Below are 27,632 nucleotides of genomic sequence, written 5' to 3'. Positions count from 1 at the left end.
GAAGCACAAAATAAGTTAGTGTTCGATTAACATAATCGCACGTGTGAAAAGGGGCTAAACAAGTCATTAAAAAAATCACATCTAAAATAATATATGTCATCAATTAAAATATTATGTGATTCTAGATTTGTGTCATAGCCATGTGAAAGATTGGATATGGAAGTTGCAAACATGATTCATTCACCTGGCTGGTTTTGAATGGGCTGCCGGGGTGTGTTTGAGTGTTTCCTCTATGCGGAGCTCCACCGCTTTCTCTCCCAGTCCCGTCTTCTACTTCATCACAGCGTCTGGAATTAGAAGTCATGAACTTATTGTCAGCACCAATGTGAACGTTGAATGCGTGTAAGCCATAGTTTGTGGGATCTCCAAACACTAACCGCTCTCTTTCGCAACTCCAGCACCTTAAGGCGCTCCTCAAGGTCTTGGAGTTCAGCCTGTGTTTGGGCCACCTGTAGGTCCATCACTGGCACCTCTTCAGTGTGTCTGCCCTGTGGTCGCCTGAACAGGAGAGCCTCTCGCTGGTTCTCTTCCAATGTCTCCATCTTCCGGAGCATAACCTGTAATGTGTCTGTAATTAAAGACAAGTAAAACAAGTTTACAAGAGTTTGCATGATTGGCATACACTGTGGTTCTTCTAGATTAGCTGTAACATTGATGTACATAACAAATGTTACCTTGATTGGTCTTTGCCTAAGATGGTACAGCTGAATGGGGTATACAAAGCATTAGTAAGACAACATTTGTTGTTTTGACAAATATGTTTCCCCCCACGATCAGAACAACTTAAGTATGCCTTACAATTAGGTACGCCTTACAATGGCAATGGTATGAGTATTTTTTTGAGTGTCTTATATTTGCACTTGCCTGGCTGCCAGCTGTTTTCCAGGGCACCCTATGGGTTCTCCTCCACCAGACCAGAGTTGACACCTATAGGTATGGCATCTGGTGATGCAAACGTTTTAAGTCATACTTTTGCTTCAAAGCATAGCCTTAGGGTTGCCATGGCTCATACAATTATTGTCACTGTTATAAACGGTCATTCATTACCTTACCATAATTTCCAATGGACACAGTACTTGTGATGGTGGTCAGATCACCTGTACAGAAATGAAAGTGGAATGTAGTTTACGTACATAGTAGCCTATTAGTATGTTGATATTGAAGAAGCATCGCACATATGTGATCGTTCGAAAGCAGGGCCCCACAGCGTACCATCGCACATGTGTGATTCTGAACATTCCAACCAACTATTTTCCGATGGGCAGAAACTATATGATAAACACTACAGTATGGCTTCAAAATGTATATTACATAAATGAACCTGCCAGTAGGGTATGCTTATCAAATACCTGTAACGATTTAGCTCGTAAAGTGAAACTGTCAGCTAAAGTAGTGAGACTGACTATTCTAGTCTACGGTCCAAACTGCCTGCGGATTCACTGACACTAACCCATCATCGGCTCTATTAGATTATCAATTTCAACAGACAAACAGAGTATTACCGAGTGACACATTTGATACACAAATGTATCCCTCAATGTCCTGGCAAATAATGACAGTTTGCAAGAAGTCACGTGCTTTCTTAGATGTGAGCGAACGAGCGACGGGAATGTGTGTGGGCAGTGCAGGAATGACAGGACAGCTGCGAGATAGCTGCGAGATAGCATCGGGGATGATGAGCAGTGAAGCGGGAACAAGACAAAAGAGCAAGAGAGGGTTGACAGCACTCATTGAGCTACCTTCACCTCTCATCCTTCCCTCCATTTAATCTTTCTACCATATCCTTCGGTCAGTAACATTTCTCTGCAGCGGAGCCATTCCAAAACAACACACCTCTTTAGATTGTATATTGGAGACTGTAGTCAAGACTTAAAGCCACTTTATCTTCATGTTTTGCTTCTTTATTTTCATTTGAAACTGTGGAGCGGACAGAATTTGTATCTAAACGGCAGAATTTGTATCTGAACGGGTATCTATACCCGTCAACAGGACGGGTATAGATACCAGGTGTAACTCGCAGAAAGGTTGCAACAGACAAAACATTCTTTATTCAGAATGCTTGTATTTTAGGCTGCAGACAATGTTCCACTTTGTGGATAGTAAAGTAAATCTTAATGAAACAAACAAAGTCAGAACCCAGAATACACAAGCTGATGCATCACAGCTGAATCCAGTGGACATATTTTTGCATCTGAAGCGAGTTACAGATTGACTGGGTGGTCTGTTGGTCCTTGTTTTTTTCAACAACAGGCCATTCTAGTCACTTCAGACCGATTCTTTCAGTCTCTCTTTGTCTAAAATACCTACACACAACAAAGAATAGACCAAAAACTAAACAGAAGAAAATAAAATAGTGCTTACAGAAGGCAGTCAAAGCCTTGCAAGAGGCAATTCTTCAGCCTCAGTCCTAATGGCTATTTACACAGAATGGCTATTTACATGCTAATAACATAATTGTATGCTTCATGCTAACTAAGTGCTGAGATACCCAGTGTTAGGGCTAACATTACACAGAGAAAGACAGCAGCAAAGTCCCACAGGCCTGGTTATGGGTCGGGTCGGTAGGTAGGGGAGATGTCGGTTGGAATGTCAGTTTCTCTCTGTGGAAGGTTGGGTAGTAATGACTCATGTGGTCAGGAGATGAGGTGTAGAGAGTCTGGAATGTAGGCTCGTCCAGCGAGGCCTAAAGGGGGGAGGGGGGCTTGGAGGACGGGGGTGGGGAGGAACAGGACAGATGACTCACAGAGCTCTAGCACAATGTCTGAGTTGCTCATGCTTCATACACACAAGCTGTTCTACTAGAGAGTTTCTACTGCTTTTCTATGCTAAAAAGGAACAGTATCAGAAGGATGCAGTCTAAGACTATGGGCCAACCATCTGTGGATGGAGGTTATGGTTTCTCCCCCCCTCATAGGCCTTTCTCCACCTTCACCGATACCCCGCCAACCCCTTCATTATCATGTTGGTCCATGTCAACAAGGTTGGAGTCAGAGACCTCCGTAGGTGGGTACTGGTTGACCATGATTTGCAGCTGCATGTCGTTGTAGTAGGCAACATCCTGTTGCCCAATTTCAGGCACGATCTGGTTGGGGTTTAAGTTTGCATCCAGGTTAGCAAAGTTAGCGTTGGGTCCCAGGCTGAGGCCGTGGAGGTCGACGGGAGTGAGGCTGGAAGTGAGGGAGGTGAGGGCAGGGTTGTTCAGCATTGCATGGAGGCTTGGGTCTTCCAGCAGCTGGTTGAGAAAAGTGTAGTTCTCCAGGCTGTACAAGAGTTCCTCCTCCAGGGGGATGCCGTATTGCATTTCCCCCAGGGAGGAGGACCCTGTCTGGGCAGAAAGGTTCACTTCATCTGGGAACACGCAAGTCTCAGCTGGGTAGACGAACGACTCGAAGGGCTTGGAGGAGGAAGAGGAGTCTGACGCTGCCAGACTCTGAGCTGTGGAGGGCAGAGACATATGACTGAGTCAGCCCTACCTTCAGACTCAACATTTATAGATACCAGACAGACGAACAAACACATACAGCACATAAGAGACCTGATTTGACACAAGCTACTATGATCACGTGAAGTTGTACCTGCCACACAGGACCTCTCCGAGAAACTGATGTCCTTCTTGATTTTCCTCTTGCGGTTCACCTGATATGGATCTAAGTAAGGAACAACACTTAAAGGTATTGTTCACATGTCATCAAAACAGTATATTACTGTACTTCTTTATATATATATATATATATATATATATAATATACACATTATATGTATGTATGTATATGTAGTATGTGTTCTCGTTTTAAATACATTTATATATACAATTTAATATGTCATACATAAATTATATCTTAAAAATAGATATATTTTTGAAACAAATTCATAGCAAGACTGTGGGCTGACCTGGGTTGTGGGGCAGGTAGGTGAAGGTCACAGGTTCGCTGTCCATGTGGTCCGACAGGCGGCGCAGGAAGACACTGACGTCCTGCTCCTCTGTGATGTCCTGCTCCTGGTAGGGCGGGCTCTTGAACACAATGGCAATCTGCCGGTGAACGTCCGTCTGGGCAAACTCCGCCTTCGCCTCCCATGATCCCCGCTTGAAGATGATTTCAATGTCATCTGCACACCAGAGAGATTCACTGTTTTTTAAACTTCCTCTTTTACAGTGCTGGTTCCTGTATTTCTCAATCTGTCTGTGTGTACGTGAGCATGTTTGGGTCACCTTTCTGCACTTTGTCACACAGCATGTAAATCTCAGTCTTGCCGGTACAGGATCCTTTAACTTCATTCAGACGGTTGATCTTCAACTCTGAAGTGGTGGTTGCCTCTGTGAATACACCATGCCCACACACAGACAATCAGTACCAGGTGGGCCACAGAGGGAGGAAGCACATTCGCAGGAGCCATTTTATCGGTTAGCTGTTTGAAACTGAAACAACATGTCAGTGAATAACAAAAGTATCTGCTCATCTCTACTCTCTATGAAAAAGGAAAATGTGTGCTAGATACCAAGGGTGCCAACTTCCAACCAAACCCACTCTAGTTTGAGTCACTTTGGCAACCAAACCATTACATGTAGGTTGATACTCACAGGTTGAATTAGACTGAGTTATAAGTTTGGAAGAAGGGTCAGTGTGTGTGTCTGTGTACAAACATAAACATGCATGTCTTTAAGTCAGCATGTGTATCTTTTAGTGTCTGTGTGTCTCTGTCTGTTTGTGCATGTCTCTGTGTCTGTGTGTGTGTGCTCCTACTCTTGTCATAGATGGGTTGGGACACCACAGGATAGAGCTGTTCCAGGATGCCGTCCTCCCCCTCCAGCTCACACTGGAAGCACAGACGCACCACGTTCATGTCCATGTCCTCGATGCTCTTGGAATGGCCCGCTGAGACACAGGCACACAGGAACAGGAAGCAGCAAACATTACTGACCCTTTAACAATCATTATTTTACATCACAAAGTCAAATATGTTTGATACTAGATGCATATTACAATCAGAGAGAGATGGATGAGTGAGGAGAGGTGTGAGCACTGGTATTGATGATTAATATGTGTGTGTGTGTGTGTAAGAGAAAGAGTGAGTGAGTGACAAACAGAGAGACAGAGAGAGAGAGAGACAGAGAGAGTGGGTGTTGCACTCACTCTTAAAGGGGTCAATGTTTAGGCTCCGTCTCCTCTCCAGTGAGGCATCCAGCTCCTTCCTCCTGATGCACTGGACACCCAGGTTAGCAAAACTATACAAACACAAGGAGTTATGAAAAGGGGGACGGATGTGTACATGGATTAAACTGGGTGGTAAAGAGAAGGAAGAATGGTGAAACAGAAAGAAGCAAAGTGGTGCAGAACAGATTAGTATTAGTAGAAGGGATGGCTACCTGTGGCATCGGTCCTTGTGAGGGTTGAAACTGACCACACAGATCCCTGTACCCTCAGCACAATCTTTACCCACGAGGCAGTGCGGGTGCGGGCGGTGGGGGATGTCCTTGGTCACCAAGGAGACGGTGACTCTCACCTTCTTGACATGCTGGATGGGACCATTGATCTGTGGAAGGTATGGAGGGGGAGGAAGGGAGGGTGAAACAGAGGGGACGTAAGACAGTGAGTAATGCAGGAAAGAAAAAGAGAGAAGAAGAGAGTGCTGGAGAGAGAAGATGGAAGGAACTGCAAAACTTACTCATTTCTGAATCTATTCAACAAGCACACCCATCCGTTCCTCGCAGTGATCATGATTGAACATGATGATAAATGTTCCTATAACTGCCACTCAGTTCAAGTTCTGCATTCTAGTTAAGCGTGTAGGTATGGTAGTTGTGTGTGTGTGGGAGTGTGTGGCAGGAGTGTGTACATCTGGTGTTGGGTGGCTACTTTGTGCTTGTATGTGTGAGTACGGTCTTTGTGGGTGTCTGACGAACACTGCTGATGTGGTCGTGTATGTACGTGTGCGGTGTGTTTAGAAAGGGGGCGGAATGTGAGAGGGGTTAATCTTCCCCCTTTTAGACCACAAGACTTGAATTTTGGGGACTTTCTATTTGAGTTACATTTAAAGTCAACCCTCCACTACTCAATGTCTCCAGGAGGCAGGAGGCACTGCCACAACATGTGGGGGAACTCCCCTTTATTGTGGGAGAGATGGTACCTTCCGTAAACCTCCCTCTATTGACACAGAAGACACACCCAACACAACAGGTAGGCCCAGAGCTATCCAGTGTATGGCCATTAAAAACATACTGTATGTCAAACTGAATGTAATTATCAGTGATGTTTTCAAATCATTGCGGATGGTTTCCTCTCTAGACTAGCATACATAATAGTTTGCTCCAATAGAATTGCAGGATGGAATATGCTGTTCCATGAGTCTGTCAGTATCAGCAGACAGGGATGAATCCTCCAAGCTTCTCAATCAGTTCTAGTGCCTGTACAATCTACACACATCTAAACACAATGCACCTGAGATAAGGATGTGAAAGTTTGGTTACATGTCTCACGTGACACGTCAACGAAAGCAATACAAATGAATCAGATGTAAATTAATGTAATTGAATGTTTTCTCATTTTACGTGATGTAACATTATTTGTGTGCGTTTTGCTACTTATGGAATGTACTGCAGTATGTTCAGTAATGTGTGTGCACTGCAGCCACTAGCCAGTACCTCTATAGCAGGCAGAGTCTTTTTGGTGTCGGTGCTGGAGGTCCCCAGGATGCTGCCAGCGGAACGGCCCTCACACTCGTAGCGGAACCTCATGCCCCTCTCCTTGGGTTCCTCCACCACCACCAGCCTGGGCTGCTCCAGAATCCTCTCCAGCAGCGCTGTGTCACCCTGGGCCTGAGGAGCCGGCCCGACTGGGCCCCTGGAGGCCACGGAAGCAGAGGACCCACGGCCCCGTCGGAGCGCACCTGACTGAGAGGCTCCGCGGCTGGGCTGGGCTGCCATGCTGCCCCTGGAGGCACCCTGGGGCTGAGGAAAGGAGTGTGGAGCCTATAGAGAACCAGGTTAGAAACAGTGATGTCAGGTAACATTATGACTGGCCAGGAACTGATACTTGCCCTGTCCGCAGCACTTGACACTGACATTGTAGTGAACAGAAAGTGTGTGCGTGAGTGTCCCACCACCTAATATTTTAATGCCATTGCTGAAAGTGACACACTTATTACTAAAAAAAATTATCACAAAGAGAGAAAAGGAAAGAAAATGAAAAAAAGTGAAAAGAAAAACAAACACTGCAATAGCTTCCGGCAGCAGCTGCCAAACTGGAGACCCCCTTCTCCTCCCTCCCTCCTCCTCCCCTCCATTTCCGTTCAGTTTCTGGTGTGATCATCCTACTTCCTTTGCCCCCCATCTTCATCTACCCCTCATGTCTGTACAGTCTTCCAGCTTCCTTCAACTATCTCTTTCACTCCGAGTCTTTATTCTTGATGATACAGTGTATTTTAAAGTTGAAAAGATCTTTACAGAGCCGAATACTAGTCCGTGGCCTACACAAACACACGCAAACACTTCAATAGATTTACATATAAACAAAGCCGCCTACACCAAACAAAACACGTATTTATACACACACACACACACACACACATACATACAAACAATAGGCAATTATTTTAATCTTAACTCAGGAAACATTGTTTATAAATACCCTTTACCTACCAGCCAACTGCAATCTGAGAAACAGCAAACCAAAAGGCTTCAAGCTCGTCAGAACGAAAGAAAAACAGAGTGCGTGCCTTCTTTGTTATTCCTCGTCGTCTCTCACTCTAAACACACCGTCATCAGGCGACTGCCTAAGAACTACAACACCATGTGTGAGATCATTTGTTCCTGACTAGCTGGCGCTGGTTGCAGTGCGTATGAGTGTGCGCGTGCAGTCTGGGCATGCCTGGTTGTCGGGAGCACAACTAAACAAAGGCTCCGAGGATGATACTAGGAAGTCAACCTACCCTGGAGCATTCGGACCAATCGCGGAGACAGAAATGACTGAGAATGTAACCTTTCACCCTGAGAGGGTTGGGCAGGGAATGGAGGAGTGGGCAAAGTGAAAGCAGGAATCAGATTACATTTCTGCTCTGCGTTTCCCCTCTTCCTTCACAAGAGGCCACAACATGCTTTTTCCTTTTTCTTTCAGTCTCTCTTTGCACAACACGTCAGTTAGCAAACTTGGTCCTCCACTAAGCTATTTCACATCACTCTGAGTCTAAAGCCCCACATGTCTGAAGTTCACAGTATTTCATTCACAGCCCCAGGCGGTGTATATTCACTGTAGTACATTCTGCACATGCTCCATTCAAGACAGTGGTCATTTCCGAGCAAGAGCTCAAAGTCCTATATTCACTTCATTAGGGTAATATAAACGGAATAATAATCATAATTTTGGAATCATTTATAACTTGAGAAATCATAATGTCCCAAGGTTAATAGTATGCCAGGCATGCAAATATGACCCAGTCACTAGCCTGACTGGCAGAGGCTGACATTAATCCTTGATTAATGATCTACATCCAATGATCCATCCAGATATTTCCAGCTCCCTCTGACTCTGCAGCGACAGATCCACACATCTCTTCCTGGTTGTGCATGACCACGTGGTTTACAGTACACAGCCTGGGTTCCTGCCTGCTACTCCCTGCCAGGACAACCAACAAGCTGCTCAACTAGAGCAACTGCCAGGCAGGTGCCAGCAACCAATCCTCTTTAATTACAGCTGAGCAGCACGATATGTGAACACTTCTTTGTAGATATGAATCCCCTACGGGACATTGAATGTGTAGGTTGTGCAGATATTAAGTGTAGAAAGTATTTTTGAATTAAAGGAGTACGATACGATGAGATATAATTGATCGTCCCTTTGGGCAACTTTTTGGGGGGGAATCACAACCACTGTGTCACATTTCTACAAAGAGTAGGATCAGTTGTGATGCCTCTGTTTTTTACAACTTCATTTAGCTTATGTTAGAAAAGCAATGCAAGGCTAGAACAGTCTGTTTTTAAAACATGAGCACTGTTTGGTAAAAACAAATTGGGAAGGACTAGCATCTGAATAACGGTTTTGATAACATCACACGACAAAGAAGCTTCAGACAGTTGCGCATCTATCTGTATCAGGCTGGGTACTTACCTTGACTAGGGCTGTGCCTCTGGGCACCAGTACTGGGGGGGACGAGGAGGCGGGCTGTCTGGGCATGGTCCTGGGGGTCTGCTTCTGCTGGTCTGGAGGTGAAGGCGGTCCAGGGAGACAGGAGCCGGATGGCAGGTTGTGAAAGGTGCACTCTCTGTCCTCACTTATGACCTCCTGGATGATGTCTGAGAGGGATGAAGGGGGGATGAGGAGGTTGGGATGGCAGAGAGGAAGGCAAAGGGATGAGAGGGGGATGGAAGAGAATGATACAAGGTTGCGTAGAAGAGGAGGAGGAGGAAAGCAGAATGCAAGCAGGATGAGGTCACAAAGCAGGTGAGTTTAAAAAGCAATTAATCAGTCAGTTTGACAAAAACCACCATCCTACCACATATTAATTAATATGTAAACGTGCACGCATGTGTTAAGTGTATGTAGACATGCTATATGGTGTTATTACTGTTTGTGTAGTAGCATTACATTAAGTATACTCACCCAAGTCGTGTGCTGAAAAACAGACGAATAAATGTGTTAGTTAACTGCTATTGGATAAGAAACATTACGTCTGCCTTGATGTATGCGGTAGGAAAACGTCAATGTAGCATGTAATACTGCAAAGAGGGCTCGAAGTCCCTAGACAGGTAGTTATTGTTGGCTTTCAGGTCCACTGTCAAACGACAGATCATGAAGTAAAAACAACGCAATGAAAGTGCTCGCGACACCGCCATGCAGTCAGGTATGGTGAATCACATCTTTCGACAGTGAACTTACTTGGGAAACACACGCTCATGTTTCTCATGACACATTCATGCAATTGTCTTTGAAGTCGAATATCTTGGTCCCGTAGAATCGAAGTTTCCAGTAAAAAAATGTGTTAACAGATCCTTCGTTCACGCGGTGCCACAAACTATTGTCGCTTCTTACTCAATGTTAAATGTTTTTATAACATAAAGTGCTCCTTAATGGTTGTGTCACCGACGTCGTCGATGGCAACGATATTATGAGCCAAGTTCCGTATTTGTCAGAGGATTTTGAGCAGCTAGATGGGTCGCGGTGGAAATCCCCTTACGTCACCGATCGGAAACCACCGCGGGCCGGTTACCACGGTATCAAAGCAATCGCAGATATTGGAGTGTTTATATTTCCATTACTTTTGTAAACAACTATAGCATACGTACAACATATATTTCTTTAGCATGTTCGGTAAAAAGCCTGTACCACCGCTTGAAACATAAGTCATTTTCTGAAGCGCATTCAGCCGGAAAGATCCTTACGCACACATGTTGCCGTAAAATCGTCAAGAAGTCGTAGTTCAGATTTTCAACTGTTCCACTGACTTAAATACCATAAAATAAACATAACACAATGCATCTGAGACTGGGGTACTTGTGCGCTGAAGTTGGTCAGCGATGTACTGCCATCTAGTGCTTAAGGAAATTGTCTTAAATGGAAAGTGAAACCGCATGATTTAGGGGAAAACACATCGGTACGCTAGAGGCTGGATGACATTGGCTCACCCCCCTTTTCATTTGGGAATCTGATGCAATATCAGTTATCAGAATCCCAGCAGCTGAAGGGAATAATATCAGTTGTTTTCATTGCAGGTATCCTAATAAGGACTGTACTCCTGTAGCCTACCAGATCTGAGGTCTGCAACCTGAAATGGACGATGTGCAAATCTGTTACTCATCGAGCTGCTGTTAGTCTCGTCTCCAGCCACTGCACAAAGAAACGGGAGGATTTGTTATGTAGTCCTGCTCATCTGAATAAAATTGTTGCTGCAGGGAAGCATCTAAAACATACTGTACAGGACTGCGAAGACCAGGGCCCACTATCCTGAGCTATACTTTAAGTCATAATGTTAAAATATGTAACCTCTCCCTCATAATAACTAAACAGAATGAAAGCTGTTGGTCAACTCCTTAATTCCTCCCTGGTAAATTTAGCACACAGAGTGGGTCTGTGGTTCCTCTTGCCTGAAGTATGAGTGCAGGACATTTCCAAAGCAGGGAATGAAAGACAGCAATTGAACCACTGCTAGACAGTTTGAGATCAGTGTTATTAACATTACAAGCTCAGATTCTGTACAGTTTCAGGACATACAAAAAAAAAATTTGACTGAAAAACAGAAACAAAATCAAGTCATCATTATCAATAATATTAATATATATTTATATTAATACCTACAAGGCTGTTTTTTTTTCTTTTTTTTTGCTCAAGTTGGGAACAACAACCATTTGTTTAAAAAAAGATTCGGGTATTAATCACTGTATTGAGTAGCGACTGGACAGGGCCCATCTTGGCTCCGTTCAGCCGCCATCTTGGATCAGGACCCTTCCAGTTGCCTCCTCCTGCACTACACCCCAGTTTCCAGGTAAACCATGACACAGCTTGCTCACACATGGAATGACAGAAAAATAAATTCACAAGTAATCCACAGACAGAGCAAAGCTGCACTTGGCCTCTTTCTTCCTGTACTTTTTAAAATACAAAGAGATATGTACTGTCAGCCAACACCCCCCACCCACCTCCTCACCCCCCCCCCCCCCCCCCCCCCCCCGCCCCCCCCCCCCCCCCACAGATACCCAATCTAAATTATATATAACAGTATACATCACATTGTTGTGTTACTTCACTTGAACTGCAAAACAGAGGAGAGGAGGGGGGGTTGAGAAATAAGAACGGTTAAGTCTACATTAAATATGATTTGCAGCGGGTCCCCACTTCAAAATCAAGGAGAAAAAGTTGAACCTAAATAATAATATATTTTTTAAGCAGTGTCCATGACAGATTTACGATGACTCCTTTTCTTGGCAGATGATTGGGCGTAGGACTCAGCCTGGGTCTCCACGAGTCTTCCACGCCCCAGGAGCAAGGGCAAGTGGGGGGGAGGGGGGTTCAGGGTTCATGGTGTAGGGACCTTGGTGGGGGGTGGGGGTATGGATAACTTGGTCTCTGTTAATCATTCTTCTTCTCTCCATCTGGTTTGTCTGTGACAGCGGCGATGGCAGGGGTGTCTGTTATCGCGGCGACCTCCCCCTCCGCCGTGCTGTCCTTAGACGGGTCCACACCGCTGGTGCCGAACTCGTTGACCCGGTTGGGGTCAACCCGGTAGATCCAACGCTGGTACAGGTAGACGAAGAACACCACATCTAGAGGTGGACAGACAGGGAGTATATTACGAGATGTGTGGTACAGATGTAGCAATGAGCCAAGTTGAGTAGAGTAGGACGACAGAGTAGATGAGAGCTGAAGACCCACCATCTCTGAGGCATCCTATCCTGTACATCATGGGCATCTTGATGACAAAGGCAAACAGGTCGTCTATGAAGGTGTTGAGGGCCTTGTAGGTGAGCATCCTCCATGGGAGGTGGGCCACAGACTTCATCTTGTAGTTGATGAACAGCTGCGGCGTCATGGTGATGAAGCCTGGAGCCAATCAAATGAGCAAGACACAGGAAACGAGATGAAAACAACTCAGCATGTAAATAACATCTGTGAAACAGGAACAGAAACAATGTGGACACTTGGATTAGTGGACCTTGTCCTGGTCTGCTCAAGTCTAGCGCTCTCGTTCAGCTGGATAGATTAGGGCGAGGCCTTGTCAATGATAACAGACTGGATCTATATAGACACCAGAGGTTGTCAAATGGTTGATCAATTGGCTACAGATTGCAGCTTTTGTGTTAGACCGATCTAATCAATTAGCAGGTGGAAAGATACTAGTCCTAGTCTTAAACAACTGTATGATGTTTGATGATTTGATTGAGGCCTCAAAACTTCACTATTGAAAAGAAAAAAAGAAAGGATTTTCTTAACCATTATCTTAACTTGACTGATCTGGCATATAAAAATCTAAAACCAATACGTTTCCAACAAGATCTCAATCCCACCCATCCGACCAAGCAAATAGAAGCATGTTTTTAAAGGAAAGGATCTGGGAGCCTATTTAAACCAGGTTGTGGAGTATTTGAAATCATTTGTTGATTTGAGGGTTGAGTGCCATGCGAGTCAGCGACTCACCGAAGGTCAGGAGGAAGCCGTAGAGCATGCTGAGCACCCAGGAGTACCAGCCTTTGTGCTCTACATAGAGCAGACTGTAGATGGCATAGCAGCCGAACAGAGGATAGAGCAGCCACGATAGGTATTTGAAGGCCATCTGAAACAGGGGGGGGGGGGGGGATGATAAAAGGGGAGAAGAGCAGAGGAGCGGAGAAAGAAACAATTAGTACATGTAGATGAATCCAACCCGTTCAGTCAGGTGTCTCCTCTGGTTCAATAAGGGGTGGAGTTGCTGTGTCTAGCAGGTGCCGGGGTGTGACTTACATCGTCGTAGATTTTGGTTGAAGACTTGATGTATGTAGACTTGTCTTGGAATACTAAACGTGGAATGACACCTGCAATCTTGTTCTCTCTGTCCAGCTGGGGAGAGATTAGACAGAATCAGTACAGGTTTCATAGTTCTGACCTCAATCACCATGACCCCACAATCTTTGACCCCTGACCCCAGCTTGATTCTGAAGCACCCACACTGACCCGTTGAGGATTCCACCATCACCCTTTGACCCCTTAGGAACCCACCTTGACATCCATGACCTTGGTGATCTTCCAGAAGTCGATGAGCAGGCCGATGAAAACGCTGACCTGCACCACAAAGTTGGTCTCATTGTCCAGGATGTAGAGCAGCACCACCAGGGACTGGAACACCCCAAAGATGATGGAGCGCACAGACAGACCCTCCAGGGACTGACGGCTGTTCCAGAACTGGATGTCTGAGATGGACGGGAGGAGGAGGAGAAAGAAACAGACACGGGATAAACGAGAGAGAAGAGGAGACACGAGGATATCCCCGGGACTGTTTCTCACACCACAAGACCACCTCTGTACAGACACCACCAGAAACAGTCAGACAAACTCACCATTCTTGAAGGCCAGGAACTCAAAGATGCTGTGTACGATGGAGACCACAATGGTGACACCCAGCAAGTAAGGGTTAGTTTCCAGCAGAGCCACCTACAAACACACACTTCCTTAGTGACAGCCACTGTAGAAACCGCATGGATCCTAGATTATAAATATATAGCCTAGCAAAGAAATATGCAACAATCACCAGGCAATCACTGTGGCTTACAACAACACATGTCATTTAATCATGGATGCCATCCTGTATTAATTCACCAACATAAAAACAACAATAAATGATGAAAGCTTGTCAGATGTGAAGTAGTGGAGGGCAGGGGAGACTGACAGCTCAGCACTCTTGGATTCCCTCAACTACAACATCCAACCCCCCTAGATCCCCTTTGACCCCTGACCTTGACGGAGTCCTGGTCCTCGTCAGACTGCTCGTAGGTGTCCTCGGGCAGGAAGTTCCAGGGTGAGCGTGCGTTCTGCGCGGCGTACAGCTGCCAGCGCCACAGGGAGAGCGGGCAGTAGGCCAGCCGGAGGGGCAGGGTCTGCTGCGTGTCGTTAATGGGGTAGTAGTCCTTCTGCAGGTTCCAGTAGTCGTTGAAGTAAACAATGGGGTAGTAGTCGCCACTCACAGCGTCAAACTTCACATCTGTATAAGAATTGGTGTAAAAAGCAACTTTTAGGGGCACAGTGTTGAAATAAGCCCCTTCACAGATTACCGCTTTACTGTAATGTGGGACTCTTTTTGCAGTCTTGAATGCAAATTGCCATCAACCAAACTGTGACACTAACTACTTTATTTTTTTTGGTACCCCTCCAAATGAGGGTTTGATATGACCCAACGAAGCGGTAGGGGTGGTGAGGAAGAGCTTACGTTGGTCAAGGGGAGGGGGGACTGAGCCCTTGACCCATGCCGTGTGGTCGTCCACCATGTTGATGGTCAGGTTGGGGTGCCAGTGGGAGATTACCTCAACTGGACCGTGGCTCTCTGCTCTCTGTGGTGGTGGTGGGGTGGAGGGGAGAAGAAAGGGAAAGTGGAGGGGGAGACAGAAACAAGGAGGGAGGGGGAAAGGGAAACAGAAAGTGAAAGACATGGAGGGGCAGCCAGAAATCAAAACAAAGAGGAACAGATGTTACAAGAAACCTTACCCACACAGCTCTACATCATCACATTCATGTTTCTACAGCTATAGGCCTAGGTGGTGATGGGTGGGGTATAGTAACAGATATGGAACAATGCCAGATGTCCGACCTTGATCATCTCGGGATCAGCCTCAGTTTCCCCTGTCAACAAGTTCTTGGTCTTCATGAACTTTCTGCGCTTGAACTTGTTCAACACTGTCGGGGTTAAAAGTAGAAATGAGAGTTGGTTCTGGTGATCCAATGAGTTTGATATCAGTCGTTTGATGGCGATCATCTGTGCGTGTCTGTGAGTGATGCTGAAAGGGAGAAGTGTAGGAGCAGAGAAATGTTGGGTTCTTACTCCGTGTGGAATGAACCGTGGCCAGCCTGCGGTACTGTCCCTTGCGTTTGGGGTCTGGGTGGAACCCACTCTTGGTGAAATACACATGTATGTAGAGGGAACCATTCATCTGTACCGACTGTTGCACACCAGACAAGAGACAGAGGGACACCGATAAGGAAAGACTCGCTACACTTTATTCAACTTTTATACCAGCTGTCACCTTTTATTCTTTCGACTCCTCTTTTGAATTTTCCACCCCCTCACTCAATTCTTCTCACTATTACCCCTTTCCTGTCCTCCACAACTTACACCCCCCCCCCCCCTTCCGTCCGTATTGCAGCATCCTCCTCCTCACCTGTGGGATGTCCAGGTCCCTATAGTGCTCATAGCACCCATCCCCATCCTCTCCCATGTTCCAGTCTCCATAGATCAGGTCTCTGTGAAACCAGAACAGGGCCTCTGTGTTGTTGAAGTCGGAGAAAACCTCATCCTGTGAGATGTACACATACAGGTCCTGGAGGGGGGTGAGAGGAGAGAAGTATAGAGAGAGGGGGGAGAGGAGAGAAGTATAGAGAGAGGGGGGAGAGAGGAGAGAAGTATAGAGAGAGGGGGGAGAGAGGAGAGAAGTATAGAGAGAGGGGGGAGAGAGGAGAGAAGTATAGAGAGAGGGGGGAGAGGAGAGAAGTATAGAGAGAGGGGGGAGAGGAGAGAAGTATAGAGAGAGGGGGAGAGAGGAGAGAAGTATAGAGAGAGGGGGTGAGAGGAGAGAAGTATAGAGAGAGGGGGGACAGAGGAGAGAAGTATAGAGAGAGGGGGGAGAGAGGAGAGAAGTATAGAGAGAGGGGGGAGAGAGGAGAGAAGTATAGAGAGAGGGGGGAGAGGAGAGAAGTATAGAGAGAGGGGGGAAAGGAGAGAAGTATAGAGAGAGGGGGGAGAGGAGAGAAGTATAGAGAGAGGGGGGAAAGGAGAGAAGTATAGAGAGAGGGGGGAGAGAGAAGAGAAGTATAGAGAGAGGGGGGTGAGAGGAGAGAAGTATAGAGAGAGGGGGGAGAGAGGAGAGAAGTATAGAGAGAGGGGGGAGAGGAGAGAAGTATAGAGAGAGGGGGGAGAGGAGAGAAGTATAGAGAGAGGGGGGAGAGGAGAGAAGTATAGAGAGAGGGGGGAGAGGAGAGAAGTATAGAGAGAGGGGGATGAGAGGAGAGAAGTATAGAGAGAGGGGGGTGACAGTGCGAGGCAGGAAGGAATAGGGAGAGAAGGAGGTGGAGACAGAGAAAAGGAGGGGAAGAAAAAATAAAAGTGAAGCTGTCTGACTGACACTTGGAATGAAATCCACAATGAAGAACAATACCAGTTCCTTAGCAACAGTCATTGTGGTTAACCCATCCTGAAGCTAACCACAATGAAAATCTAGTTCTTTCTGAGCAGCATCATATGGAATGTGTCGGAAAAATCAATACATTCCCTTTAAAATATACAGGGAATTTAGAAAGCGTAAGTTGCTGTTAGGAACCCGTTTGCTGTGATGTCCCGAGGGGAGGGGGACGTGTTGTTGCAGGCTGCAGTACCATGAGGCTCTCCTTGGGGAACAGGTTGCGGCTGGGAACCCGCGGTGCCCCTGCAGGGGTACTGGGGTCTGGGGTGGCGGGCCCTCGACGGAACCAGCTGCTGATGGCCCAGATAATGAAGATCCTGGAGAACGAAAAAAAGAGGAGAGGAGGGAAGGATGGAGAGAACGGAAAAAATTAGGGGGACAACTTATAGACAAGAGAAACTGTTCTAAATGACCGAGTAGATACAACAGGGAGAAGTGAAAGAGCAGAAGATGCTGAGGCCAGGTCAGAATGCCAACAGTTTGAGGTGTTGGCTCACTTCTCCAGAGGAAGTGGCCTCTAAGACAGGATCCGACTCTCTAGACACTCATTAATGAAGCAGGGACAACACTTTGATAACCCTCCTGCCCCGTCAGGGAACTAACAGCACCCTGGGGGGTCTTTAAGGAGCTCATGCACTAGTTCCAACGGGTGGAAGCTCCAATATAAACACCTCGCTGCTCCTGCTCTCAAACAAACAAAGGCACAATAACCAAACAGCTCAGAGTAAAACCGCTACAGACAACCTCAGCTTGACCTCAGGGCCATTTCCACTATAATCAATAAGACTCTTTTTTGTAATTGATCCTATAATTCAGACTGAGCCATGGTGTTGGACATCAGACAACCTGTCTGTCTCATCCTACACACATACACACTTATGAATAATTATGTAATAAAAAGAAAATAGAACAGAAGTATGCAGTGGCATAGCTACATCTCTGACGTTGATAACAAACCAAACCATTTAAAAATCGGTTGAAATTTGAGCAAGTGATGGTTATTTAAAAAGTACATGTAGCACCAACCCAATGTTATGGGTGAGCGAGTTCACTGTAGCAAGATGGCCGCCATGTGCGGACGTTCGACTCCGTTGGCCGGCAACGCTGACGAGACATCTAGTGTTTATATATATCTATGCTTATATACACACACACACACACACACACTGTCCACCTCCTCGGTGTCACAATGGTACCAGACTCCATGTTCATGATGTGCCCTGTGACAGCTCCAACCCTGACCCTTGACTCCAAGCCAGAGGTCTTCAGAGGGACACAGCAGCTTACAGCAGCGATTAGACATTTCACACAGACCAGGACAGAGGTCAGGAAGGAGGCTTACAAACTACTCACAATACCATGCTACTTCTCTCCAATTAGAAGAAGCCCCCCCACCCCACCACACATGATCAGCCCAAAGGGCACCACCCACTGATGACAAATCCACACTGTGCATGTAATGAGTGTGTGTGTGTGTGTGTACAGAGTGTGTGCGTGTGTGAGCCAGGGATGTGTCCTACCTGAAGAGGACTCCTTTGATGACCTGCCATGCATTGGGAGGGGGCTGTGGAGGCTGCTGCTGAGGGTCCTGAGCGTTCTCAGCAGTCTGTACAGCCTGGCCATCCGCCGCTGCACCGTTACTGCTCACCTGCGCACACACACAGTTAAGTAGCCACCCTGTCTGAAGAGGTGATGTCCACGTCTATCAAAACACAAGCTACTTAAAAAAAGCATAGTCTTCATGGAGCCATGTAATATCATTATAATTGTATTGTATTGTTATGATATTATAAACAATGTTAAATTTCTCCAGAGGTGGAGGCAAGTCTCTTCGTTTTCACTGGTCACACTGACCACTTAAATATGAGTAGTTGTGTTATAGGAAGACTGATTAGAGGGGAGAGGAATCATGGGAGGAAAATATTGCAAAATCACACAGGCAAGAGGTCTGTCATTGGGCGGTAGTCCTCTGAGACAACCCCCAGCCAATCACAGGCAGACAGGTTCTTAGCGTTCCAACTGAGACACAAAATAGGAACCCATGCCAAGTCATGGTCATGCTCCCCATATCTCAACTTCACATCTCCCCTCAATGTCACCAACATGCTGCCGGTACAGCCCTAATGGCCAAAACAGCCTACAAAAGGCAGGTTTCAACCAACACGCCAATAATCATCACCACTCTTTATAGTGGACGGGTCTAGGCCTATATCATCTATCTGATTCAAGCCCATGGCTACTGCCATGTCTGCACTGAGGACCACCATATGTATAGGGGCAAACACATGCAGGTCTTATTTTGTTAGCCAAGCCAAAAGATTTAATTATCTCTAGCAGATGCCCATTCTTTTGAGTGGGATAGATAAGATTTGGTCCATGGAGAAAGAGCAGTGACAACCACAAATCCAAGCAAGAAGGTTGTTATCTGATTTAGCCTACCTTGAGATAATCATTAGCCTACATTTCAAACCCCCAACTAGGATTAACATTTAACTAACCGATAACTGGTCACATAATTCACTGCTTCCTTGTGGTTTGCTTCTGAGGGGCAAGTCATTCCAGTCTGTCAATGTTTTACTGTACAACAGTCAAAAGGAAAATTGAGAAACTATTGGATGAGAGATGAAGGGGGTAAAAGAAAAACAAGGGAACGGTGTTATTGAGAGAAAGAAGGAAGAGTGATTAAAGTACGGGGAAAAACAGCTGTGGTTCCATTGCTCAAGCAGTCAAACTCATTTTCTAGAGTGACAGTATCTGATTCAGTACATGACTGGTTTCTCTGGAGATGATAGCATTGGATTTCGATAAGCGTCTCTGCATTATGAGTATATTATGTTGGAGATGTAGGCGGTCTGTGCGACAGAGAGACAATGTACTGGCGCTGACAACAGAGGACTCCCGTTTCTCATGCGAAATCGTGTAGAGACATCTGTCAAGGCACAGTTAATTGAGACAAAGCAAGAGCGCTGTCAAGTCCATATGTGAGGCCTAAGAGATGTTCACACCTGTAGAGTCCTGGACGTAAAGCTAACCACACAAACATGAAAGGATGGACATTTGTAATAAGTATACGGGTTGAAGGCGCTTTGAGCCATTTAGCTAAGCTGACGTTGAGTGCGTATATGCGTATTTGACACTCAAAGGCCAAACATAGCTGCTATGTAATTTGAATATTAAGCCAGGACAACAAACAACATATTACACTGAGAACTTCGACTGGATACTTTAGCTGAGAGACTGCCCCCTGGTTACCTACAACCTTACATTGACACTTACCAGTTTATGTAAAGTTAACTGGATAGCAAGTACATTAGCTAGGCTAGCTACCTACTTGGCTAAACTAGCATCTTAATCACTGCTCTGAATGACCATCCATTTCCATACAAGACAACAGATAAGGCTAGCTAGTTTAAGTATTTAGTTAAGTGGCTGCATGCATATGCTTTGTAAAAAATAAACGAATGGTCAGATTACAGACTAGCTACATGACAAATTATTGACAACTCATTTTCCCCGTTGACAGAACAGGCCGGCTAGTTAGCTTTTTTACCATCCTAGCTAACGTTAGCTAGCAACTCAAATTAACCACGCTGTTAGTGCGGAGACGGTACCGAATTATACTAGCTAACAAGCTAACCCCAGCACAGCATCATTAAGATAGTCAGGTGTCCACTTATCAAGATGATATAACATTGCATACATTCCCTTCACATCAAACTAGAGTATATGCTAATAAATATTTTGCAGAGACACGTATAGCCAATTAGCAGATTCAGCTGGGTAGCCAAAGCATTTCTCAACAACGCATCGTGAAAGGCAGGGGGTCGTTTTAAAACCGACCGGCAATTGACAACGTCACTCTCATGGCTCTTGAGAATAATCGTCCACGCACTTAAGTACCTGTCCTGTCACTCTTGGTTTTCGATTTTACGACACGCCTCTGTCATATTTGTCAAGAATGGAAGACCGTCAAATAATTTCATTCATATTTTTTTTACCTCGCCGTTGCTGACGGTGGTTTGCGGAGTTGCCTCTGTCTCCTGCGTCGCCATCTTCCCCGTCTCTGTCGCACACTGCTGGCAGAGAATCGCACTCCTCGCGTTAGCTCAGCTACAATAGGCTATAGGTGTGACGTGTGCTTGTATAGGGGCAGAACAGATTATTTTTCCCTTCCCTACCCCCTTCTTTAACGTACATGTAGCCAGGACTGTGAAGTCCGTATACCTGCATTGGTGTCAGTAGACCGACTGGTTTTGGCATATTGTATATATTTCCTTGTCCCTTGTAGAAATCTGCCTCTTTGGCCCATTCAAATGTCAGGCTATTAGACCAGTGACTGTCCAGGTTATGTGGCAGAAAATTAGTACCCTTGTTTTCTAATCAACACAACTTCATCTGTTATACTGGCAAAATGCGTTTTATTATGCACAAGATATCATTACACATTATGGCACATAAAAAATAAATCACAATAGCCTGTCAGTACTGATCAGACAGACAAAAGAGAAAACCTTGAATAATTTGCTTAAGAATTTCACATTTCTCTTCCAAGCATTACACCCTCATGTGGGTGACTACACATGACGGATCACATGCTGTCATCTGCCAGTCCTTCTGAAGCAGCCACGAGTCCTGCAACAACAGAGCCTATTAGAGAAGCCTGGGTGGAGGATAAAGGGCATGTCATCGTGTTGGATGAGTGCATTGTTGCCAGCAAAAATGAACTGTCTATGAAAGGGATGCTGTCGATATGGAAACAGACGTGTTTGAATTACTCATACATGCAACCTTCATTACTTCCATCCTTCCACAAAGAAATCACTGAGTTGACATGACTTTGTTTGATAAAAAGAAGCAAATACTAGCTTTGACACATGTCAGATCTGTGATTACAAAAAGTAGGGGAGATTAGAAGGATACACAGTCCACAAAGCCAGTGTGAAAAAGTTGATGTATGCTGGAAAATTGGGACGAGCAAATATTGAGGTAACAAAAGTTTCCTATTACCCTCAGACACAGAAGACAGATGTTGTCTTAACACACTTTTACCTTCTCAGCACCAATTCAGTCAGCATTTTTACCCTCATACCACATTGCTAGGGCAGAGAGAATTCTCAAACTGGAGGGAGTTCCCTCTATATTTACAATAAAATAAACTAATTGTAGTAAGAATCGGGACAAAATGCACAAAACCAGAGGTCAAGAACCGAAACAAAACACTAAGTTAGTGCAAACTAATTGAGAATGTCTTTCTTCATCCTCTCCTTCACAAGAACAAGAGGAACCACAGAGTTATTCACTCAAAACACAAGTAATTCTTTAAATAAAAGTTAAAGACAATGTTATAACAAGGCATATTGGATGCATGTACCTGTTTGACATGGATCAATATTAAACATCTCCCATTAGAACTACCCTTAGCAACATACAGTTCTTTATATTTGTAAAAATAAATAAATAATGCATGTAACTTATGAGTAGGACCTATGAAACTGTTATATACAATCATGTTTGTACACCAAAAATATATAGAAATGATCACAAGTTTGAGTCTCAAATATCAGAACAGATGTGGTACAGAGTTAGTGTTTTGCGGCCATCTTGGGAGATACCTGCTCCAATTACAGACAAACGTTACTGAGTGGAGAAGATGGGTGCATGGTGCAGTGGAAGTGTGAAGAATGTCTTCACACTTCCTGGTGACGAGGTCACATGCAACATTGAATAGATTATATCATTAACGCTGTTGATAGATGCTACCAGGACTTTGCTACACTCAGTCAAGACTCCCCATGTTTTGCTTCCTCTATCATTTTTTTTTAACAAAACAATGAAAGAGATGTGTGCTGGACTGTTTCCTGTTTAGTCCAAGTGATGCTTTACAGATGACGCAAAACACAGCGCTGCCTTAATCCCCTAACCTTTTCCAATCAGAACCAGTGCAAAACCAAACAAATATAAACCCTCGCTTCTGGTTAGTGGCTGGACAGAGGCATAAGTGGAACCTTTCAGATGGGCCCCTTGAAATGATGACATCATCATCACAGTTCTACATCTCATCCAGTCCATAGTCCTCCTCTGGGAAGTCTCCCGTGGTAACCGTCAGGGGTTTGACAAAGGCGCCATACTTGTTCTCGCACTCAAAGTAGCGTTTGCCGTTCACACTGTTAAGGAGGGAGGGAAGGGAGAGAGTCAGTGAGTCTGTTCTTAACAAAAGGAGAAAGCCTTTAATAAACACCTTGCCAGATTCAAGCTTATTCCCAGAGGTAGAAGTAGAAATTCATGTGGTTACTCTAGACTCCGACCACATTAGGCTATATTGTGAGGTCACAACGACCTCACAGTGACAGATAATCTCTCACCATCCGTCGTGTTTCCCCAGTGGCTCGTCGTACTTCACTCCAACCCAATGGCCTGGCTTGAAGTCTGCCGTACCTGAAAGTCAGAGGGCTGAGTCATCATGCACCTGACCCTGACGGAGCATGACTCCAGGGGTCTCATTTATAAACGTTGCATACGCACAAAACGGGGCTGAAAGTGAGCGTACGCCACTTCCAAGCAACGGTTGTGATTTATAAAAAACGAACTTGACGGGAGAATGTGCAGTCCTCCATGCAAACTCTGACCCAGCCATAGGCCTACGCACATTTAGGAAAAAGTGGGAATTGGCGACGGAGATGACCGTACTGTAGTCAGACCGCAGAAGGTAAATGTGGGAAGAACGATTACTCGTCATATTTATATATTTTGTTTTCCTCAAACACGTTTTTTTCACTCCATTTCATAATTATCATGAAGATTACATCCAGCAGTGTTATTTGCGCTTGTACTGAGTGATAATTGTTTCATAAACACCTTGTATAATCCAACTCAAATTTTAAATCAAAACTCAGCGCTGTTTCACCATCAGATTGTCCACTACGGGAGTGCAGGAGGGGGAGATGCCCCGACTGCATGGAATACAGAATAACATCGCATATCCTACCTTTAGATAACTGCAGAACACTGTGTATAACTAAGTATATTTATTTAATACTGTGCATGTATCATCATATGTCAAAAACTGGAAATACAGTCGTTAAGCTCCCGTGCAATCGCTACAATTTACGTCCTTGTTATCAGTCCAAACTTAAATCGACTACTTTTCATAACAAATCACTTTTGTTTTCAAATTGTATGTCGACTCGGGGTATCACTGGCACAGTTGGCGCCACTCGCACGGTTTTTTATTGGTGATCCACCGGCCACCAAATAATGTGGCTTTTGGGCCTCCACCAATAGGCTAACAGTGTCAGAGAAGTTGGGACTTTTGTTTTTTTTCCCCCCCCACCGGTCGCATGATTCACCGTAAAGAACGATCGCATGCCAGGGTCATTGATATACTGGATTAGCATTCATGAGGTGCTTTGCATTGACCATTTATGGTTAAAAATGGGCGTATTCAGGGAGGGGTAAAATGCTGATTCATATACGCACACTTGTGGGTAATCTTTGATTTATAAAGGGAACATTGCTTACAGGTATGCGTACGCACGGTTTTATAAATCTGATATTTTTTTGGCGTATGCCATTTTAGGCTTTTGGGCGTAAGTACACTTTCAGTAAGAATTCTACGCACAGTTTTATAAATTAGACCCGAGGTGCTTAAATACAGGTAATGCACAAAACTAGAGATATAAAACAGATTTTTGTACACTATTGTTTATATAACTTATAAATAGACTTAGGCTAATCCATTATAAATATTAAGTTAGTGGCAAACAAGAACAGCATACATGCAATAACTAGAAGAAATAGCTTAGCTGTTTCATTACATTGGTCAGTAGGTATTGTGTATGATATGTTTTATTTTATTATTTTATCTTTTATTATTATTATTGTCTGCTAATATATATTTGATTATCAAAAACTACACTGTTGTAGGTAGCTCAGCGACACAAAGCTTTTCTTTGTACTTGTATATCCTGTACATATGACAATAAACTTGAATTGAAATACAAATACCATTATGTGGACCACAAAGGCTTGTCTAATACAGTGAAAGTCTATGTCAGCCAAACAGGCCTCTAAAGCCTAAATCCTGGTGCTGGGGAAAGGACATAAGCTGCAACCTCACTCACCAACATACATAACTGTGCCAATCTTAGTGGGTTGCCCAACAACCTTCACTTGACAGCGGTTTCCGACGGTGATGGCAGCAGCGGCAGCCTTCTCCTCCTCCTCGAGGGCGGCAAGCTCGGCCTCCTTCTTCGCAGTCTCTTCCTCGTTGAAACGTCCGACTCTCTGCTTCTTCATGAACGACCTCACAGAATCTGAGAAAGAGGAAGATGGTGATCATTCATCATAACAACGTTTCCACTATCACTTCTAGGATGAGAGTCTGAGTAAATTTTAGGGTTACATGATACTATAAGCTTAAGCTTAGCCAAGCTCATTTGATATAGGAGCTAGGGTGCATGGACCAAACTCGGCTTTTGATCATTATAATCATTTAACTACCATTATTGGTTTTTATCCTTGAAAGACAATGCACCTTTAGGTTAAAGCTGGACTTGACCGTGCGCCTGATAAACAGGAAGTATCACACAAGAGTCAGCACATAGGGAGTACCACTGAGGCTCAGATAACCTCAAGTTAACGTGTTAGTGTGTTTCAGTGCCACAGAGTGCCTGATGTAAACACAGGAATTCCCAGCCCTGCCACGGTTATGGAGGGATGGCAGTAAGTCTGAACCTGCTGTACCTGTTCTCTTCTCGTACGCGTCATCTGTGATCTCAAACTTCTCCACCTTGGACAGGTCACTGTACTCTCCAATCTGAGCTCCACTCCGGTCAATCACCTGCAGGTACAGATCAGTCAACCATCATTATCATCATCGCTATCATAATCCCCACCACCGTAATCAGCACCACCATCATTATTGCCACCATCCTCAACATAGCTGAGTTTCATAACCACCATTACTACATGTCTCTTTGACCATCATCATTATGATATTTTAAAAACATTATCAATACAGATCTGTCTCTTCACCATAATCATTCTTTTAGCTCCACACAACAGGGTTCAGCAGGGTCAGCACCATGGAAAGCTGTGAGCACAACTGGAGTTTGGCTGTTGTCTGGGTATGTACATCTATTGTCCTAAATAAATGTCCATGTTTAGCCAGATCAGGCTGGTTTGGCCAGGCATCCCCGGAGCATCATTAAAATGCTACAGAAACAGACTGGCGTTCAAAGAGTGCCAAGTCATGCAGTGGTCAGTTTTACTCAAGGGCCTCTCAGACCAGCGGTGGACTGAAAAAACACCCCAACAGTGTGATCATGACTGTATGCTTCAGTTCAATAACGGATCCAGTGATGTATAGGAAATATAGAGCAAATAGTGGGTGTTTGCCCAAGATTAGGTTAAGTCTGTTTGTGTGTATAGGACACATGCAACAAGCTCTGACCTGTCTTTATTTGCATGGGCTACTTACATGTATTCTGCAGTCATCGTCCACAGCATAAGAGCCAAGCAGAGCCTCGTTGTTGTCCAGCTTCTGCAGGAACTTGTCTGAGGTGCTGAAGAGCTGGAGTTCCATACCAGCTGCAGGAGTCCCCACCACCATCTCTAACTTACTCTAGACAAGACACACACACTTAGCTCATCAGATATAAGGAAAAGAAACATCATCATTGAATAAGTCAACGAATCTAGGCAGAGCCATAATATTTATACTGTGTCCATTCCAGTGGGACTACATTGATGGACCACACCTATGTAACACCGAGAGAACAGGATGCGGCAGACTGGTCTCAATGGATTCTCCTCCTACTACGTATCATGCTCGATGTGCGTAGCTCATTAACATTGAGGCAAAATATGTAAAACTACATTCGCTTGATATTGAGTTTAAAGGTTGGCTAGCTAGTAGCCTAACTGTTACCTTGAACTCTGCAATGGTGATTCCCCTGTTGAATCTACGATTCGACTCAAACGAGCTCAGGGTGCTGGTCAGCCTCACCGCCACCGTAGGATTGGTGACTACTGTCACTCCACAGTCCATTTTTTACTTTGGTTTAGAGACTAATGAAAATCAACTGCGGGAAAAGACACACATAATAAATATGTAACTATCGATAAATGTAAGCTAGCACAAGATACACTGCCAAATGTGGGGTTAGCCGGCGGAGCAAGTGTGCGTACGTTGTCACATGAGGTTAGAATCCGCGAGGTAGCTAGCTCGGCTAGCCATTCATGCATTTTTTACTCACCAATGTTACTTTTTCTGTTCTGCTTAGAGCTATTGAAACCCTTGGCAATACAAGTAATCTAATTTGACTTCTCTCAATACTTATACTCACTGGATCATGTGCGGTCAATTCAATGAAGAGATGGAAGGAATCAAAACGGTAGTCTTGTCGGCGGTTGTTTTGTTCCCGGGGATGAACGTCGACACAGATTCCTGCTACGCCCAGTTCTGGAACTTTCTACACGCCCACAAGCTCAAATGACCAGTCACGGTCATATAAAAACGTAGGGTGGGGAATTGTGTTAGCCAATGGGTATCACATTTCTTGACGTAAACGTGCCTACGTACCTCAGTGAATCATCTTGATGTGAACCGCGCGGGGCTTTGGGCCACGCCTAGTCTCTAAGAATTGAGAAAGGGATGACCACAAGAGTGAGCTACATTGTAACCACACCATGGCGCTACAGTGTTATGAAAGCTGACGTTGTAGCATTGCTATTAGGGAAATGATGGGCTTAATTTGTGTCAACATAATTATTATTCAAATACTCT

General features: G+C 44.9%; 3 protein-coding genes across 4 annotated transcripts; all 3 read right to left on the bottom strand.

Moving 5' to 3' along the window:
• Positions 1–2,227: 2,227 nt before the first annotated feature.
• Positions 2,228–10,417, bottom strand: relb (v-rel avian reticuloendotheliosis viral oncogene homolog B). 2 transcript variants are annotated; one of them, XM_047035464.1, is made up of 11 exons: positions 9,870–10,417; positions 9,594–9,605; positions 9,102–9,286; positions 6,641–6,967; positions 5,366–5,532; positions 5,133–5,224; positions 4,743–4,874; positions 4,211–4,315; positions 3,892–4,107; positions 3,576–3,647; positions 2,228–3,435 (listed from the first exon to the last, which is right to left on the bottom strand). In XM_047035464.1, the coding sequence occupies exons 1-11, from the start codon at positions 9,895–9,897 to the stop codon at positions 2,909–2,911; spliced, it is 1,863 nt and encodes a 620-aa protein (XP_046891420.1). In that variant the 5' UTR covers positions 9,898–10,417; the 3' UTR covers positions 2,228–2,908. The 2 variants fall into 2 exon arrangements, with proteins under 2 accessions (XP_046891420.1, XP_046891421.1); XM_047035465.1 differs by lacking the exons at positions 9,102–9,286; positions 9,594–9,605; positions 9,870–10,417 and adding an exon at positions 7,637–9,064.
• A 1,233-nt stretch (positions 10,418–11,650) lies between these two features.
• clptm1 (CLPTM1 regulator of GABA type A receptor forward trafficking) lies at positions 11,651–20,950 on the bottom strand. Its single transcript, XM_047035463.1, has 14 exons — positions 20,845–20,950; positions 18,367–18,494; positions 17,040–17,163; positions 15,830–15,988; positions 15,493–15,610; positions 15,262–15,347; positions 14,884–15,004; positions 14,414–14,658; positions 14,018–14,111; positions 13,680–13,870; positions 13,425–13,520; positions 13,122–13,257; positions 12,360–12,527; positions 11,651–12,250 (listed from the first exon to the last, which is right to left on the bottom strand). The coding sequence occupies exons 1-14, from the start codon at positions 20,896–20,898 to the stop codon at positions 12,057–12,059; spliced, it is 1,914 nt and encodes a 637-aa protein (XP_046891419.1). The 5' UTR covers positions 20,899–20,950; the 3' UTR covers positions 11,651–12,056.
• Positions 20,951–21,247: 297 nt separating this feature from the next.
• tbcb (tubulin folding cofactor B) lies at positions 21,248–27,321 on the bottom strand. The gene is made up of 7 exons (XM_047036336.1): positions 27,193–27,321; positions 26,775–26,928; positions 26,325–26,468; positions 25,589–25,685; positions 24,967–25,158; positions 23,209–23,281; positions 21,248–23,010 (listed from the first exon to the last, which is right to left on the bottom strand). The coding sequence occupies exons 2-7, from the start codon at positions 26,892–26,894 to the stop codon at positions 22,896–22,898; spliced, it is 741 nt and encodes a 246-aa protein (XP_046892292.1). The 5' UTR covers positions 26,895–26,928; positions 27,193–27,321; the 3' UTR covers positions 21,248–22,895.
• Between the last annotated feature and the right edge of the window lie 311 nt (positions 27,322–27,632).

This window comes from Hypomesus transpacificus, chromosome 15 (genome assembly GCF_021917145.1).
Source record: "Hypomesus transpacificus isolate Combined female chromosome 15, fHypTra1, whole genome shotgun sequence".
Lineage (NCBI taxonomy): Eukaryota > Metazoa > Chordata > Actinopteri > Osmeriformes > Osmeridae > Hypomesus > Hypomesus transpacificus.
This window is presented reverse-complemented; position numbering and strand designations above follow the sequence as displayed.